Genomic DNA, 17,656 nt, shown 5'->3' with positions numbered 1-17,656 from the left:
GGTATTCTGGTGTAGAAGGAACAGTAGACTACTACAAGATGATTGCTACTTGGGAAACACCTTAAATAGCAGCAGGCACTGCTGACTACAGTGAGCAGAAGACTAGACATAAAAGCCATCCCAGAACTCTTTCAGTCAGTGAATGGAGTTGGTCACATTTATAAGTCCAAAATTAGCACAACTAAGTAAAACATGAGAATTTGGTTGAAAAAGTTTCAATTCAATTTCATTACCATACAGATAATTTATTTAAAATAAATTAATATATATTTATTATACACTTAGCTACTCTATCTAGGAACCTCCCAGACTTTCTTTCAGCTTGCCACTCCAGGCTATACTATTCTTTGGGTTTTCCTCAGTTCTCGCCTGGCCAGGAACCTAATTTTCCTTTTACTACTAATAGGTGAGTCTGCAGCATCAAGCAAAAGAGAAATTGAAAAGAAGGCTAAGACTCAAGATATCAGAGGTTCTCAACCTTCTTAAGGCTGCCACTCTTTAATACAATTCCTCATGTGGTGACCTCCAAGTATAAAATCATTTTCATTGCTATTTCATAGCTATAATTTTACTACTATTATGAATCTTAATGTAAACATTTGCGTTTTCCAGTATCTTAGGCAACCCATGTTAAAGGGTCATTCGACCCCAAATGGTCACCACCCACAGGTTGCAAACTGCTGGGTCAAGTTCTCTGCCACTGACACAGGGATACTCAGGTAATCTCTCCTATCAGTGAGGTCCTGGGAACCAGAAAGGGAACCAGGAGTGAGGAAATAAAAAGGAGAAATGAAGGCATCTAAAAGGAGAAAGAAAAAAAATAAAGAAATAAAAAAGTGAAGCTCTTTCTACAACTATCCTTCACGTCTGTATGTTTCAGAGCTCCTTTTCAAAGTCCTACGTTCCTTTTGGATCTAACCTGTCAGACTATCCCTGTTCCAGCAGTAGTTGCCACCAGTCTGGGAACTTGGATTAAACGTCTACACTTCTATCCCCAAGCTGTTTGATAGGGAAGAACACAGACGCAAAGGAACCTTCAGTCAGTTGTAGATCTACAAGAGGAGGAGTCATATTTCTGACATTTGGGAAAGAAATATTCAACTCATCTTCCCATAAAAGTTAACATATTAGTTCCTGGGTCCATCAATTCTATAACTCAGGGATGTTTAAATAAATTTATAGTTAGTTTAAAACAAAAGTTATTGTGCTAATATACTTTTATAGAAAGATGAATTGTGATTTCAAACAACCCTATTCTGCATGCTTAGTTAGAATGCAGCCTTTATTTCATTAAGGTGATGTCAATTCAACACTGTAACTTCTTGAAATCAAAAGAAATCTATCAACTTTAAAAAGAATAAACACCTACAGATATATACTGTTAAAGGTTATAATGCATTGGTGACAGAAAGGCTGACAATCTCTATATTAGAAAGACCTTAAAGAAATGTAAAACAGAGAAACTACAATTTTGCTCGAGGTCAGAAAAGAATAAAAGATTCTGAGGACAATGCTCTGACCAACTAAGTCTGTAAAAATGATGGGCAGGTAAATGCTATTGTAAGTGAAAAAAATGAACGTAATACAATGTTCTAGGTACAAAGTAGTTATGAGTTGTAAATAATTCTATACTCTTTATGTTCAATAAGATTTAACAACTGTGAAAACAATAACTGCCCTTTGTGGTGTCATTAGATTTCATTTTACCTGTGCAGCTGGCTGTGCCATCTGTTCAACCAACTGCAAACAAGAATGGAAGGAGAAAACAATGTCTTCACACAGGTTAGAAATTATCTCTTTGTGTTTCAGTTGGCTCTTTATAACAGACTGGTGTTTAAGGCTCTGCCTAAATCGATAAAAAGAGAAAAATAAAATCACTAGAAGAGACATGAAATAACATCAATCAACTCAGGCCCAAAGAACACCTACCTTATATAACATTTTTAACAAAACAATGTATTACATATTAAACATGGTACAATTAAGATCCAACTTTACCTTTAAAGCTAGTGGCTAAATTTTTGTCTCTGTAAAATAACTGAACTTGTATAAATAACTGAACTTGTATTTGTCAACCATTCTGCTACGTCTTGAGGATAAAAAATAAATCAAATGGACATAATTTTTGCGCTATCTATAGGGAATATATGGCCTAATATGAAAATGTCAAATAAAGTAAGAATAGAATAAGCAGTAAATGCTAAACTGAGAAAGTCCTACTACTATGAAACAATGTTACAAGAATGTTAATGCTAGCACCCAGGAATTAAGATAAGTAGAAGCTTACATTACAAAGTAGAAGAGAGGAACAGCTTCTGCAAAGCTGTGGAAGGAAGGGCCTAGAACAGAGAACTTCCTGCATCTGAAGAACTGAGAGCAGAAAGCAAGAAGCAGCAGGGGGCTGGTAAAGGAAGATGTGTCCAAAAAGGCTTAAGCTGTTGCTCTATATGGTGGGAGATTTTAAGAAATTGGGTGATATGATCCAATTTAAGTTTTAAATATATCACTCTGAAAACAGAGCACCTAGAAAAGAGCAAGAACGAAGGAGAGATGACAATGATTCTGGTTTGGTGGGTGGAGACGGCCATGTGGATAATTCACTGAGCATTTACAGGTACCTGCCATGTGAACTCAATATTCAGTGCAACACTATAAAGAGTGCTATCATTATCCTATTTTAAGATGGACAAACGTAAACGCAGTTTAAAAAAACTAATCAAATTGTCTAAAAATTTAGGAGAGGTTTCAAGGAGTCAGGTACACATACTATGGTAAACAAGTAACATTCATTACTTTTTTGCAAGTTAACATCCTGAGAGAACAAGAAAGGTGCCTAAAATGAGTTACACTGATTTAATTATTCATACAGGATAATCAGGGACACCCCTCAGCATCTAGTAACGACTATAGGTACTCTCCCTACTAACCCTTAAAAGGCTTTAATATAAGTTAAAATTATTTGAAAAGTAGAATTAGTGTTGAACAACTCAACTGTATATAATAAAGAGATTAGTGTCAACTACAAATAAAATTACTAATTTCTGACTTAGAAATACCTTATTTTATACTGATAATTATCTAACAGTAGTTGCAAGCACATGAATTCAGGCATACTATGGTTCATGGTCCATTATTCAGAACTACCAGCTAACTAGCTACAACTGTACGGAGCTTTATTTGTTTGTTTTTTAAAAAATGGTTTAGACGTTACATGTACAAATATCTGAATCATCATGCAGCAGAATCAATGAGTTTCCATACAACCACAAAAATTTTTCAAATGTAATCTTAAAACCATCAACTATTTAGAATTTGATATATAGAAAACACAATACAAAAAAGAAAATCTAACAAACTTACTTAATTATAAATTTCCATGTATTGGCATGAAATGCTTGGTCCATACCCGAGATCACAGAGCAGATATCCAATAGCAAATGAATAACTAAAGAGAAGAATAACAACACATCTCTCAGGATAATCAAATGTTATATGAGATATTTTCTTATATTTAAATGGATCAAGTGAACATCTCAACACTTGACTGAAGAATTAAAATATGTACTAGTTTGAAAATAATTACTGAAAGTAAATGTTATATTTTTAAGGTTTCAATAATGAAATATTGAGCCGGGCGGTGTTGGCACACACCTTTAATCCCAGCACTCGGGAGGCAGATCTCTGTGAGTTCGAGGCCAGCCTGGTCTACAAGAGCTAGTTCCAGGACAGGGCTCTAAAATTACAACGAAACCCTGTCTCGGAAATTAAAAAAAAAAAAAAAAAAAGAAAGAAAGAAAAGAAATATTGATATTGTGATATTGCAGTTCACATCTATCTAATGACAATTAAAACCAATAATGTTCAGTGGAATAAAAGTTATGTCCTTTAAATTAAAGTAAACTAATAATTATGTCCTATTATAAAATGTTCAGTGGAAGGCATCTATGCTTACCAGTATACCACCACCAACCAGGACTTTTATACAGAAAAACCTTGTCTTAGAATACCAAACAAATAAACAAAAAGAAATTAAAAAAAAAAAGTTCAGTGGAATAAAAGTTATGTCCTATTGTAGTTGAAATATTCTAGAGATACAATTTAAAAAAAAAAAAAGAAACTACTAAGAAAACCTAACAAGAACTGCAACTTAATTTATACTAACTTACATTCATGCAAGTGTTTTATTCTAGTTGTTTTAGAAAGCTTGTAAAAATGGTTCCAACAGCCCCTTCTCTGGTCATAAAAATGTCTCTGGGCACAGATCTTTAACTTGATTTGATAAAAGAACAATGATCAAAGCAAAACAAGCCAAGATCTGGTGTGCTGGGACTTGTCCTCCCCTTGTTATTCTCGGAAACCCCCAAGCTGTAAGTGATTGGGCCTGTGTTAAATAACATTCAGACTTTCTCACCACTTCTGCCTCTGCAAACAGCCAGAGGTGAAGGACGTTCTTAGTCATATGCAGGAATGAGCTAGCTGCACAGAAAATTACTGCAGATAATGCCAGTCTAAGTTGAAACACATGGGATTGTGAATAAACAAACACTATTTTGAACAACAGATTTTCAGGTTGATTACTTAGAGAGCAAAAGGTATCCAATATTGGTCCACAATCAACCTATACTCTTAACAGTAAAGTTAGAAATATAATCTTTGCTTTCCTACATTAATGCATTATTTTTAAAATTCTAGATCATAATCATTAATAAGCGATGAAATCAATGACACAGATTACAATCAGTAACTTCTGTATTGTGTTTGGGAGACAGGGCTTTACTATGTGGCTTAGGCCACCTAGAACCTGTAAGCTCTTGCTTCAGCTTCCGAAGTGCTATGCTGGCCTGTGCCATCACACCTGGCTAACATTTAACAAGTTTGTAGAATGAAATAGTATGTGCAAGGCCTTGGGCTTAATTTCCAAAAAAGAAAAAGAAATAATAGAGTATAATACATGTAAAATAGATATTTATTATTATTTTTTATAATTTATTTATTTTTATTTTACGTACATTGTTGTTTTTCCTGCATGTGTGTCTGTGTAAAGGTGTTGAATCCCCAAGAATTGGAGCTACAGACAGGTGTGACCTGCCATGTGGGTGCTGGGACTTGAACCCGGGTCCTCTGGAAGAGTAGCCAGTGCTTTTAACCACTGAGCCATTTCTCCAGCCCCCAATAGATATTTATTATAATAAATGTGTGTCGGTATACATGTACACATTCAAAAGTCCCCCCCACACACACACACACACAATTCCAGAAAGGAGTTTAGCTCCCTCCCCCCACACTTTTTGTTATGGGTTAAAGAGAAAAAAAACTAAAGACTGCTTTCTCAGACTATAGAGTAGCTTAAAGAGTATAAAGTTACATAAATCCTTTATTTGTTAAATCTTTTGCATGGAAATTACATACTATATATTTTACTGGATATTCAGATTGATAATAAAGTATAAAAACTAAATTTTACAAATTTAAAAGACCAAAAATTTACCTAGGGAGATTTATATTATTTTTATACATAAGCAAGAAAGCATGCATAAAGAGAAACATTAGTTTGATGATTTAATTGATTAATGAACTATAGCCATTTTCACCCTATTCTAATTAATAATTCTTTGCTCACCTTCTACCATCACCAAAGTGTTATTTTCATCTACTGAAGGGCCCATGCAAACCTTGTCCAGCAGTTCCATCAGCCGCTTCTGGAGAGAATAGGCCTCCCTGAAAACAGACTGGAGGAGGTCTGACAGTAGGTGTAAGTGTCCAGAATACAAAGATTCGCTATTCTGACCATAAAATATAAAAAGAGAAACAGATCACAAACAGATCAAAATTCCAATTTACTTTAGTCCATACTATCAGAGACTGAGATCATAAACTTAAGTTCTGACAGAATCACACTTTACTAAATGCACTTTGATAGATGCAGGAATGTAAACAGTGCACATTTTAGCCCCCTACCACCATGCACAAGTCTTGTTAATGAGCAATTTGACATTTACCCCAAAACACTGATAACAAAACTGCCTGTGCCCTACAAATTCTAAGCCATCTTTTGTGCTTTCCAGCTGCCTCAGTAATGTTAAAAAGGACTAAATTAAGTAACCCACTTTGCTATCTAACAAAATAATTTCAAGATTCCTGTGGTTACACATAAATCTTAACCATTTTTTTTTTAAGGAAGGGGAAATTCAATTCCAAAATCACCTTCTAATCACTTGTGAAACAATTAAGTCTATCTTTGCTCCAGAAAAGTCTATCCCATTATCAACTAAAATGTAAAACCTTATGCATAAACACTTATCTGGCACTTCTGCCTACAGATTCCAGGCTATTTAAACTCTACATAGACCCACTACTCACCTTACAATGTACAAATGTCTTTTTAATTATATGCAGGATGGATGAGGGAAGACTATGAATATTTTCTAGATTGATGGATTGCTGTGTGGTACAAATATGATGAACACATCCTGTAAGGCCTTCTAAGATCTGCACCATTGTCTGGAAGAAAGGAAAGGTTGGTTCAAGACATACTTTTATGTAGGCAACAAAGGAATTAGATAGCATTCTGAGTGCTGGACCTACAGCAGTAACATTATGTGCCCCTCTCTTTTCAGTGAACTTCACTCTCTCAGAACACCACTCAGAATCACAATGAAATTCAGCGTGCTATCTTGATTTGTCTTCTAAGACAACTAACATAAAATTATATAAAAAAAAATCAGAAATTGGGGCTGGAGAGATGGCTCAGAGGTTAAGAGCACTGACTGCTCTTCCAGAGGTCCTGAGTTCAATTCCCAGCAACCATATGGTGGCTCACAACCATCTATAATGAGATCTAGTACCCTCTTCTGGGATGCAGGTACACATGCAGGCAGAATACTCTATACATAATAAATAAATGAATAAATCTTTTTTAAAAATTCAGAAATTGACCTTTAATATGTATTTAAGTCCATAAATTTAATTCAAGCATTATGCCATTTCATGAAGAATAAATGGTTTGTCTTGTTTTCTCGAAGACAAGATTTCACTCCCTAACCCTGACTGGCCTCAACCTCCCTAGTACAATAGGCAGGCATGAGGCACCACCCTGCTATAAAAAACTTCTCAGTTTTTTTTTTTCTTTTGAGACAGGATCTCACTGTATAACCCCATCTGCCCTTAAACAGAAGCATCTCCTGCCTTAAGCATGTCACAACACCCAGCTCCATTCTTTTTCTAATATACTTACTTACTTGTAAAATATTCCTTAGAGTGACCTGAATTTCTAAATTTTGGCTTGAGAGTTCTCTGGCTTCAGTGGTTAATTCACGTATCATTTTATCAAATAATTTCATAGTCTGTGAAAACAAATCAGCTTATAAACAGGACTAGAAATCACTAGAAAAAAAGACACCTTTGAAGGAAAAAAACATAACAATGACCTGATTAATCCCAACTATCCACTGTCAGTTAACCACTGGTCCTAATTTAAAAGTACTTCTACAACAGAGTCCCTAAACAAAGCCCCAAGTCTTACTTTGCTTTTCATTTCTGTGGTGTGAATGTTTTTAGTAATAGAAAAATAATTCATTCAAAGTTCATCTGAGGGTGTAACAAGCGCCAAGTACTACTCTAAATAACAAAAAACCCTAATCAACCAATAACCTGTGGCATTTACAAGGGCATTTCTTGGTATTGGTTATGAATTTATATTGAGTCTTATATTTAGAACTCATTTATATATTTGGTTTGTTTTTGTGTTGTGAGACAGGATCTCTCTATGGAGCTTTGGCTGTCCTGGAACTCTCTGTGTAGACCAGACTAGCCTTGAACTCACAGAAATCTGCCTGCCTCTGCCTCTCAAGAGCTGGGATCAAAGGTGTGTGACATCCACTAGGCGGTACTCACTAATATTTTGACTAGTTCACCCTTTTAAATATAAAAATCACTTTATAGTAATGAACTCACAAATAAAAACATCATGCAACTAGATTTATGAAGCTACTCGAACAGTTATCTATTCCCAAATTAAACACATTGCAATGAAATGTTATACTACAGAACATTAGATACAAAAAAGCTTAGTTGTATTATTATAAGGATATCTCAAATTAGCACAAAAGTGAACTATTTTTACTATTTATTTGCACTTGAATATATTTGATAAATAAGAAAAATAAGAGAATTAAGAAAATTAGGAACAGATTATATAAAGTTAAGATCAGATTTTAATATCTTCTATAGTATGCAATTACCACAAAACTGTACCTTTGGTAAAATTTGGGAAAAGAAAGTCTGTTCCAGTGTCAGGTGATTCATATGGGGCAAAAAATTATCAGTAATGATTTTCAAAATTCCTATAAAGCAAAATAACATATTTTGAAAACTATGATACCATGTCAGTCAGTAACTGTCCTTTTTCAAATATGAGAACAATGTCAACCCAAAATTGCAAGTCTCAAATACCATAATCTACAGAGAAACTTAAGTATTTCACTGTAAAAAGTATAATACAAGAAAAAGGGAAGAAAGAAAACAAAAGCAGTCATTACACCCAGCAACTGAAGACAAGCTAAATAAATTAAAAGGGTATGCATACCTCTTCTCAACAGGATTCACTACCATTAAAATACATTTTTTTTAAAAAATGTGTTTCCAAAATGGCAAATATTCAAAATTTAGCAATTATATAAACAGATAAATATAATGACTCATAGAGCAAGGCTGACAGAAATGTACGGATTGAAATGACATAGCTCCCATCATAATCTCTTCTCTAAAAGGGATTCTGTCTGTGTACATGTTTGTATGTTTAAGTTAATGCACACAAATGCCATAGTATGCATGGACATCAGAAAACAGATTTCTTATAAGAAATCATGAAAACAGATGGAGATGAGAGTAAAAATTTTCCAAATGACGAATTTGTCATCATCTAGACAATGAGCTTTTCCTAACTCAGAGCACTTTCTAAATGACACTAAGTATGTTACGAGGCTGAAGGTTCTAACAGACTGAACTGGTGTTTTCTTGGTCCTATCACAGCATAAAATTTCAATGTGCTTATACATCATCAAAAATGGAATTCAAAACTTAAAAACACTATGACTGGAAGGAATTGGCTCATTTTATGTAACAGGAAGTTACCAAAGCTACAATAAAGATTTACGTTGATGGTAACATAAATCTGCAAAGTCATCTACTGACATACACAACATCAAATACACAAAACAACTTTACTTACGTATATGTTCAATCCATCTCTCAGAATGCTGATACATAAAGTAAATAAAAAGTAATTAAGGAATAAATTCAAAAGGGACTCTTAAAATTTACCAATACTCCCCTAAAAGACTGAAATATACACAAAGCCCTTATTTCTTTGACCTCTGAAAATTTAACATTTATCATATGAATAAAGGTTTTGTGAAAATGTTAAAGGAATTCAATATTACTTAAGGCTAAGTAACTTTATACTAAGTCATGAGATACTCAGGATTGGTGGAAGATAATCCAGAGTTTCAGGCTCTACGACCGGAAAGACTCTCCTTAGCACTTCTACCCTTTGTCTCTGGCTTAACTGCATGTTACTTACATGTCTATCGCACCAACCTTACCAGACTGAAATCTTCTGTTGTAGCAGGATCTTGCAAATTGTTGCAACTTTTAATTATGATATGAGGGTTAACAATAAACACAGTATAAACTATACTTTTACATCACTTAGAATTATTAGAAATATTTTATTGTAAAAGCAGAAAGAACTCTTGTACAATGTCAAGAAGTTACCTGTAACTATCATAAAAACCCCTCTTCTGAACTTTTACTTTGCATATTTTATAACTACAAGCAAAATGAGGAAACCCCAAAATTTTTAGTTCTGGAGAGTAAAATCTGCCAACTGGAACAATTCCAGTTTAAATTCAGAAAGCTTGCTACTTCACAATTAATTTATAAGTACACAAATATTCAGATAATGACTGGACAATAATAAAGTAAAAAATAAGCTAATTTTGGTAGGTGATAGATTACGATATATTGCACTTTTCTTCCATTTGTTCTACAGAATGAAAATAAAATACTAAATGTTGCAAACCTACTTGCGATATCTAGTTATTATTAGTGAACACATATGTGCCAGTCACTCTTCTCAGTGGTGAGGATAAAACAGTGAACAAAACCAAATGCCTGACTCTATTCTACACAATACAGTTAGGAGGAAAAATGGGGAAGGAGCAAATAAGGATCAAATGGTCTCCAGAAAACCATAAACGCCATAAATGTAACAGAGTGGTGTATTGGCTAGTTTTATGTCAAACTGACAAAAGCTAGAGTCATTCGGAAGGGACTCTAGACTGAGAAAATGCCTCTGTAAGATTTGCCTATTGGCTAGTCTGTAGATTCTTTTCTCATACAATATATCCTGATTACAGTTTCCCCTCCCTCTACTCCTCCCAGTTCCTCCTTCACTCTCCTTCCATCAGGAACCATTCCCTTTCGGACTCTTATTTGTAAAGAACAGGCTTCTAAGAGATAACAAAACTTAACAAAATAAATTATAAGATAAAACAAAAACTATCACATCTAAGTTGGACAAGACAAACAACAGGAGAAAGCACAAAAATGAGACCCACTTATGCAGGAATCCCATAAAGATACTAAGCTGAAAGTTATAATACACACACACACACACAGAGAGAGAGAGAGAGAGAGAGAGAGAGAGAGAGAGAGAGAGAGAGAGAGAAGCTGGTGCAGACCCATGCAGGCCCTATGCTTGCTGCTTCAGTCTGAGCTCATATGAGCTTCAATCAATTGATTTGTAGTACATTTTCTTTCTTTCTTTTTTTTTTTTTTTTTGGTTTTTCGAGACAGGGTTTCTCTGTGGTTTTGGAGCCTGTCCTGGAACTAGCTCTTGTAGACCAGGCTGGCCTCGAACTCTCAGAGATTCGCCTGCCTCTGCCTCCCGAGTGCTGGGATTAAAGGCGTGCGCCACCATCGCCCAGCTGTAGTACATTTTCTTAATTGATGTTTGAGCCCAGCCCACTTTGGCCAGTACCACTCCCCTGGGCTGGTGGTCTTGGGTGCTCTAAGAAAGCAGACTGAACAAACCACAAGGAGCAAGCTAGTAAGCAACCCTCTTCCCTGCTCTGCTTGCGTTCCTGTCTTGATGATGGACTGGGATATGAAATTTCAAGCTCAAGTGAACCCTTTTATCAACCAAGATGAAACCATTTTGGTCATGGTGTTTTACCACAGCAATCGAAATCCTAAAACAGGTTTCGGGGAGCTACCTGAGATTGAGGGCTGTGAAATGGCTCCTTTAAGGAAGTACTCTGAAGAAGACTGGAATGAGATGTTGAAAAGGCTGGAAAACAAATTAGGCTGAGAACAAAGATTCTGAAGGAGGTCAACTTGGGGACTGAGTGTAGCTACCTAGCTAGGTATAAAGGAAGGGACAGGCTCAAATTATGGGCAATGTTCAAACTGTATTCTTAAAATTAAGACACACAGGCAGGGCAGTGGTGGCACACGCCTTTAATGCCTTTAATGCCAGCACTGGGGAGGCAGAGGCAGGTGGGTGATCTCTGAGTTCAAGGCCAGCCTAAACCAAACAAAACAAAAAAACTAAGTCACATAGGTACGTGAAGGAGAAATAAAGTGAGCTACTTTCCACCCTAAAGTTTGTAAGAATAGATTATAGAAGAATTATGTAGAAACAAGGAAAATATTACGAGCCCAGATTATAAAGATTGGACTCACAGTGACAGCAGGGGAGACAGGAGGATTCAAGAAGTAATTTAGAATCAGAAGCCACAATATGCTGGTTACAAATGAGTATTCAAGGTTTACTTACAGAAGAAAACCTGGAAGTGAGATCTAAGTTCTCAGTAGGCAGCAAGGAAAGATAGAAATGGTGCTTTGAACTTAGTGAGGGCTCCTGTAAGATTGGCGGAGAAAAACGCTCTATTTTCATCCCTCTAAGCCTAGCATTATAGCAAGCACACATTACATAAATAAACGTAGTAAAACAGCTGTTTCCAGGAGGAAATTCCACAAAGACAGCCTTCCAGGCTGGCACACATATAATTCGAGCATGGCAGACGCAGGCTCACTGCAAACTCAAAACTAGCCTGCTGTGTGTAGCTGGTAGCAAACCAGCCAGGGCTACACAGCAAGACTTTATATAGAAAGCAAAATAACTCCATATTCACACAAGGAGTATAAAAAAACGGACCTAGCCGGGTGGTGGTGGCGCACGCCTTTAATCCCAGCACTCGGGAGGCAGAGGCAGGCGGATCTCTGTGAGTTCGAGACCAGCCTGGTCTATAAGAGCTAGTTCCAGGACAGGCTCCAAAACCACAGAGAAACCCTGTCTCGAAAAAACAAAACAAAACAAAAAAAAAAAAAAAAAAAAAAACGGACCTTAGTGCCATTTAAGGAATGATTTTAACATGGTAGAAATACTTGCTCTATTGTGAAACATCATTCGTGCAGGTTTGCACTCTCGAGAAAGTAAGTGATGGTCGTTTGGTCTTGGAGTGTGTGTGTGTGTGTGTGTGTGTGTGTGTGTAATGTTATATAGAAGGTAAAACCGAAGACATAATACTAAGATCACCTTTTAACATGAAGGGGGTCGAATCCGGTTACAATTATAAACAGAAAGCGCGACACTAAGTATCATTCCACCGACAGCGCGCAATTCCGATGCATTTAAAGCCAAAACCTGCAGCGACGCTTTCTAGCTAAAAAGGAAACTGGGGTTTGAAAGGAGAAAGCATTTTTTTGTTTACAGAACATCCTCTAAAGATGTGGTCTCACGGAATAACTACAACTACAACCTTCAATTCTCACACTCCAGATACTGGGCGCCAGCGCCTGGCATCTCTCACACTCGGCAGCGAGTCTATGGGGAAACTAAGGGACAGAGGAACACACTAAGGCGTGAGAACGCCAGTCACCTCCAACAGTTCCAGTGGCAATCGTCCGACAACGCCGGGCGGGCCTAGGCCCTGCACCCGCCGCTGTCCTCCTCGCTCCCTCCACCGCCACCTCCTCGTAAACGCCTAGAGTTCGAGCCCAGCCACAGGCCGCCTGATCCCGCGCGGCAAAAGGCTCGCGGCCCGCCCCTCAGCGTCCTCCAAGGATATGACGAGCCGGGGTAGCACCGAAGGCAGCTCCCGGCGGCACACCTCCCGCGACCAACTGTTGAGATTATCCAGCAGGGCCCGGTTCGCCTCCGCCTCGTCGTCCTGAGACATTCTTGCGCCGTCAGCCACGAACGGATCCGTGCAACTCCCGCCACAGATTGGAACCGCGGTCACGCTGTCCCGGCAGCCTTTGAGAGCGCTCCGCCCACACGCAACCATAGAGAGGCGGCCCCTCGCCCCCACGCGCCTAGAGTCTCCTCTAGCCGTCGGAGGACTCATCTCGCTGGTGTGCACGGTGTGCCCACGGCAAGCTCCTCCACGAGTTCCGGACACCCCGGTACTTCATTCACCCTGACTTCTGTCATTCGAGTGCTGAGACCTGAAGTCCTCAGGTTTGTTACCTTCGGTGCCAGGGGGCTCTGAGATTGCGCGTAGGGTCAAGGGTGAGCTGGTCCTGTATCCGGGAATGACTCTCAGCCCCACAGTGCAGGGGGTTGGAAAGTAGGAATAATTTTAGGGGTGCGAGTTCTCCCCGCACACACCGTCCAGCTCCTGCCAAGTGAACCTTCCACCTTCCAGAAGTGTGCAGATTAAAACGGGTGTTACACAAAGTCTGCTACGAGGCTAAAAATGTTTCTATACAGTCGATTTTACTTTCTACAGTGCTTGTCTTCATTCATTCCGCCGTTTCGAATTACGATCTTGATTAAATACGCCGTTCGGATGAATTTCTAAACGCCACATTACACCTTTACGTGTTTGAAAATGGATGTCTTTCTTACCCAAATAAGACCTAAAACTGTTGTGGAGGCAGATTAGCAGACAGAGATGAAGATGGGGCAGAAAGTAGGGGGCATAGGACAGCTAAAACACCCCGAGTAGCTAGTCTGTCCTGTATAAAAATCTTGGGCTTCGTATTTTGTTCTAGTAAAGGTGGTTGCTGTTATAGCTGTTCTTTTGTTTGTTTTTATATTTTATCTATTACTTATGGATACTTCACGGCATCTGTGTAATTTCCTAAATCACCCCCCTACACGCACAGCTTTTTAAAAAAATAATCATTTTCTTCCTTTCTTTCTGTTTTTCTTTCTTTCCTTCCTCCCTCCCTTTTTCCCTTCCTCCCTCCCTCTCTCTCTCTTTCTTCCTCATTTCCAGGGCTGAATTGAAAGAGGAACAAAGGCCCCTGAAAAATCTTTGGAAGCCTCTCTAAATATATCCAGGGGTGGTTAAGCAGCTAACGGACATTGATCCCAACAGAACTAATTGACTGTGTGAATCAAGCCATTCTATCCCATCCGGAAGTTGAAGCATCATCCTTTGATAAAGCGAGTGTCCATATAATCAGAGGATGGCCTTTCAATTCAACTTTAGTATAGAAGAGGAGGTAGAAAACAAATTAACACCCCTTGGAGATGGAACTTTGACCCTGGATTCATCAAAAGAACCACTGGTCTCCAAAAGTCAAAACGGAAAGCAGGACAGAAAGTGTTCTGCAGAACCGTCAGACTTGCTTCCCAGTGGCTTGTGGGAATCCTCGATGGGAAATGTAGCTTCCTCTGAAGACACCCACAATGCAGCTGATGGGTCAGGTGACCCGGAAGCATGTGAAAAACGTCTCTTCTTGAGAGTTGCTAAAGAACATGCTATGCCTAAAGATTTAAATCAAGTCTTAGAAAATACCGTTACGGAAATGTTGTCGGGTCCCCATGTCAACATAGCGGTAGTGAAAACTGTTTTGTTGAAAGAGAAATTCCCTGGAGAAAACATCATTTCAAAAAGCTTTTCTTCTCATTCTGATCTGATTCCAGGTGTCTATGAAGGAGGCTTGAAAATCTGGGAGTGTACTTTTGACCTCTTGACTTACTTCTCAAAGGCCAAAGTGACATTTGCTGGGCAAAAAGTGTTGGATCTTGGGTGTGGTTCGGGATTGCTTGGAATAACTGCGTCTAAAGGAGGAGCTATCGAAGTTCATTTTCAAGATTATAACAGTCTGGTGATCGACGAAGTGACCTTGCCTAACGTAGTCGCTAACTTCCCTTTGCAAGATGAGGGCAATGATGTAAATGAGCCAGAAGGGAAAAGACAAAGGAAGTCAAAAGCAGCCCAAGAAACATGTAAATGTCGGTTTTTCTCTGGGGAGTGGTCTGAGTTCTGTAAGCTTGTATTAAGTGAAAAACTCTTTGCAAAATATGACCTCATTCTCACCTCAGAAACCATTTATAATCCAGATTATTACAGCGCTTTGCATGAAACGTTCCTCAGACTGTTGAGTAGAAATGGCCGGGTGCTTCTGGCCAGCAAAGCACATTATTTTGGTATTGGTGGTGGCATTCATCTCTTTCAGGAGTTTGTAGAAGAAAGGAATGTATTTGAGACTAAAACACTTGAAATAATTGATGAGGGTCTCAAGAGGGTCCTAATTGAAATTACTTTTAAGAATCCCAGTTAATATATAGTGGCCTATTGGAATAAACAGGAACCCAGAACTTGTGACTGTTTAATCTCTTTTTTATTATTTTTTTCTGAAATTATGGTGTTTGTATGGTTTTGCTTATTAAAACTTATTAAAACTGCTTATTAAAACAACAAGCCATGTGTTTTCTATGTGAAACTGCAAGTTTGCCTGAGCATTTGATGAGCTCTTGAATCACTTTGTACAAAAGGTCTTTCTCCATCTTCATTCTACTTGACCTTTCTACAGTCTTTAACGCTCCATAAACACATTCTCGGGGACTATTCCCATTTATTATCAAGTCTATGAATCTCTCTACAGTCTTTGTTAGTTCCTCGTTCACATGAAGTGCCTGGCTAGATTAGTAAGGACGACTGCATTCCTGAGTAATACTGAATTTAGGTGTTTGGTTGAAGGTTTATGTATCTAGGAAGACTTCTTTATTGCTTTCCATTGTGTAAAAGCATTAGCATGCTGTGCAGTTGAATCTGCGTTAAGATGAACTCACAGGAATCTGACACAGAATGTGAAAGTGGCTGGGAATGTGGTGTGGGACCATGGTCTATATTCTGTCAATTATATTTTAAATAAACGCTGATTGGCCAGTAGCCAGGCAGGAAGTATAGGTGGACAACCAGACAGGAAGTAGAGGAGAATTCTGGAAAGAGAAAAGCCCGTTCCTCTGCAGTCCCAGCGCAGACACAGAAAAAGCAAGATGTGACGTGCTCCACTGAAAAAGGTACCGAGCCATGTGGCTAGCATAGACAAGAATAATGGGCTAATATAAGTTATAAGAGTTAATAAGAAGCCTGAGCTAATGGGCCAATCAGTTTATAACTAATGTAGGCCTCTGTGTGATTTCTTTTTTTATGTTTATTTATTTTTATTTATTTATTAAAGATTTCTGTCTCTTCCCCGCCACCACCTCCCATTTCCCTCCCCCTCCCCCAGTCAAGTCCCCCTCCCTCGTCAGCCCAAAGAGTAATCAGGGTTCCCTGCCCTGTGGGAAGTCCAAGGACCACCCTCCTCCATCCAGGTCTAGTAAGGTGAGCATTCAAACTGCCTAGGCTCCCACAAAGCCAGTATGTGCAGTAGGATAAAAATGGGACTTAACAACTGTGAGAGCCAGGCAGGACAGAAAACTCAGACAACAGGGGTGTAGCTTGGTGGTAGAGTGTGTGTTGGATGCACGGGACCCTAGGTTCCATCCATAGAACTTCAACATCAACAACAAAATGTATGGGTGGTAATAAAGAAACAGTACTTAAAGTTAACTCTCACTCTTGTAAGCTAGTAAGACACCCTGAGACCTTGGAGGGAAGATAAATAGGGAAGAAGAAGTTCAGATTCTGGCCCTAAGTTCCTCAAGAAAGAAAGGGAGGATGGAAAACATTGTTCTGCTTTAGTTGAACCTGGAACAAAAATTTTCATATTCACTAATGAAATTGAGATCTTCCATGTTATATAAACATTTTCTTCCTTGGAAGAACCCTACGCCATGCTATATCTTGGATTCAGTGTGTTTACTCAGGAGATCTCAACTATTTCCCTTTCCTGGGGCCTTGAGGACTTTTCTTTAGGAAAGCACACACAGACAAACAGACACACACTGCCATCATAACTTGGGTTATAAGTCAGCTCAACAGAGAAGTTGCTCTAATAAAAAAAAAAAAATCCAGACTTGCTACTTCTAGAATTTACATGCACTAGATTCTGGATCTATTTTACATAGCATAGAAGCCTATAGAACTCATGGGGATGAATACTATACATCTGGAAATTCCATCAGCTCACTGGCACACCACATCCCCATCCATTATCTGAGAATCTTCAGCAGGAGGTGCATTTTTTAGGGATTTGCTTTTGTTTCCTGAGCTTTTCACAAACAGAATTGTATTTCCTGTTTGCTTTGCTGAACTCAAATTCCTTTAGGATTTCCCCAGCGAGAGCAATTTTCTTAGCTCTGGAAAATACAGAGAAACATTTCTAGGAAGGGTGGTACAGATGTTTCAAACACCTGCATTTCGTCTCCTTTAACAGGAAATGCATCCATGCCTGAATATTAGCATTA

General features: G+C 38.3%; 2 protein-coding genes across 8 annotated transcripts in view; one reads left to right on the top strand and one right to left on the bottom strand.

Moving 5' to 3' along the window:
- The window catches only part of CUNH1orf112 (chromosome unknown C1orf112 homolog), a 44,548-nt gene extending 31,240 nt beyond the window's left edge, over nucleotides 1–13,308 (bottom strand). The window contains exons 1-9 of one of the 7 annotated variants that reach the window (XM_041662701.1): nucleotides 12,945–13,270; nucleotides 12,602–12,728; nucleotides 9,230–9,257; nucleotides 8,254–8,342; nucleotides 7,239–7,343; nucleotides 6,361–6,501; nucleotides 5,621–5,783; nucleotides 3,361–3,445; nucleotides 1,708–1,846 (exon numbers count right to left, since the gene is read on the bottom strand). In XM_041662701.1, the coding sequence (XP_041518635.1) occupies nucleotides 1,708–1,846; nucleotides 3,361–3,445; nucleotides 5,621–5,783; nucleotides 6,361–6,501; nucleotides 7,239–7,343; nucleotides 8,254–8,304 (684 nt within the window). In that variant the 5' untranslated portion in view covers nucleotides 8,305–8,342; nucleotides 9,230–9,257; nucleotides 12,602–12,728; nucleotides 12,945–13,270. Of the gene's footprint in view, nucleotides 1–1,707; nucleotides 1,847–3,360; nucleotides 3,446–5,620; nucleotides 5,784–6,360; nucleotides 6,502–7,238; nucleotides 7,344–8,253; nucleotides 8,343–9,229; nucleotides 9,270–12,601; nucleotides 12,896–12,944 lie in introns of those variants that run through there. The other 6 variants (XM_041662700.1, XM_041662704.1, XM_041662703.1 and 3 more) reach the window with 6 other exon arrangements.
- Nucleotides 13,309–13,410: 102 nt separating this feature from the next.
- Nucleotides 13,411–16,148, top strand: Mettl18 (methyltransferase like 18). Its single transcript, XM_041662898.1, has 2 exons — nucleotides 13,411–13,525; nucleotides 14,289–16,148. Exon 2 carries the CDS (start codon nucleotides 14,482–14,484, stop codon nucleotides 15,580–15,582), a length of 1,101 nt encoding a protein of 366 aa, XP_041518832.1. The 5' UTR covers nucleotides 13,411–13,525; nucleotides 14,289–14,481; the 3' UTR covers nucleotides 15,583–16,148.
- Nucleotides 16,149–17,656: the final 1,508 nt, after the last annotated feature.

The sequence above is a fragment of the Microtus oregoni genome, unplaced genomic scaffold, assembly GCF_018167655.1.
Source record: "Microtus oregoni isolate MIOR12 unplaced genomic scaffold, Mior012 000013F_ref0000133, whole genome shotgun sequence".
NCBI classification, from domain to species: Eukaryota; Metazoa; Chordata; class Mammalia; order Rodentia; family Cricetidae; genus Microtus; species Microtus oregoni.
The sequence above is the reverse complement of the archived record's forward strand: the minus strand, read 5'-3'. Positions and strand labels throughout refer to the sequence as shown.

What these genes read in the sequence shown, in the direction of transcription:
- Mettl18 (XM_041662898.1), top strand. Translation starts at nt 14,482, where the DNA reads ATGGCCTTTCAATTCAACTTTAGTATAGAAGAGGAGGTAGAAAACAAA.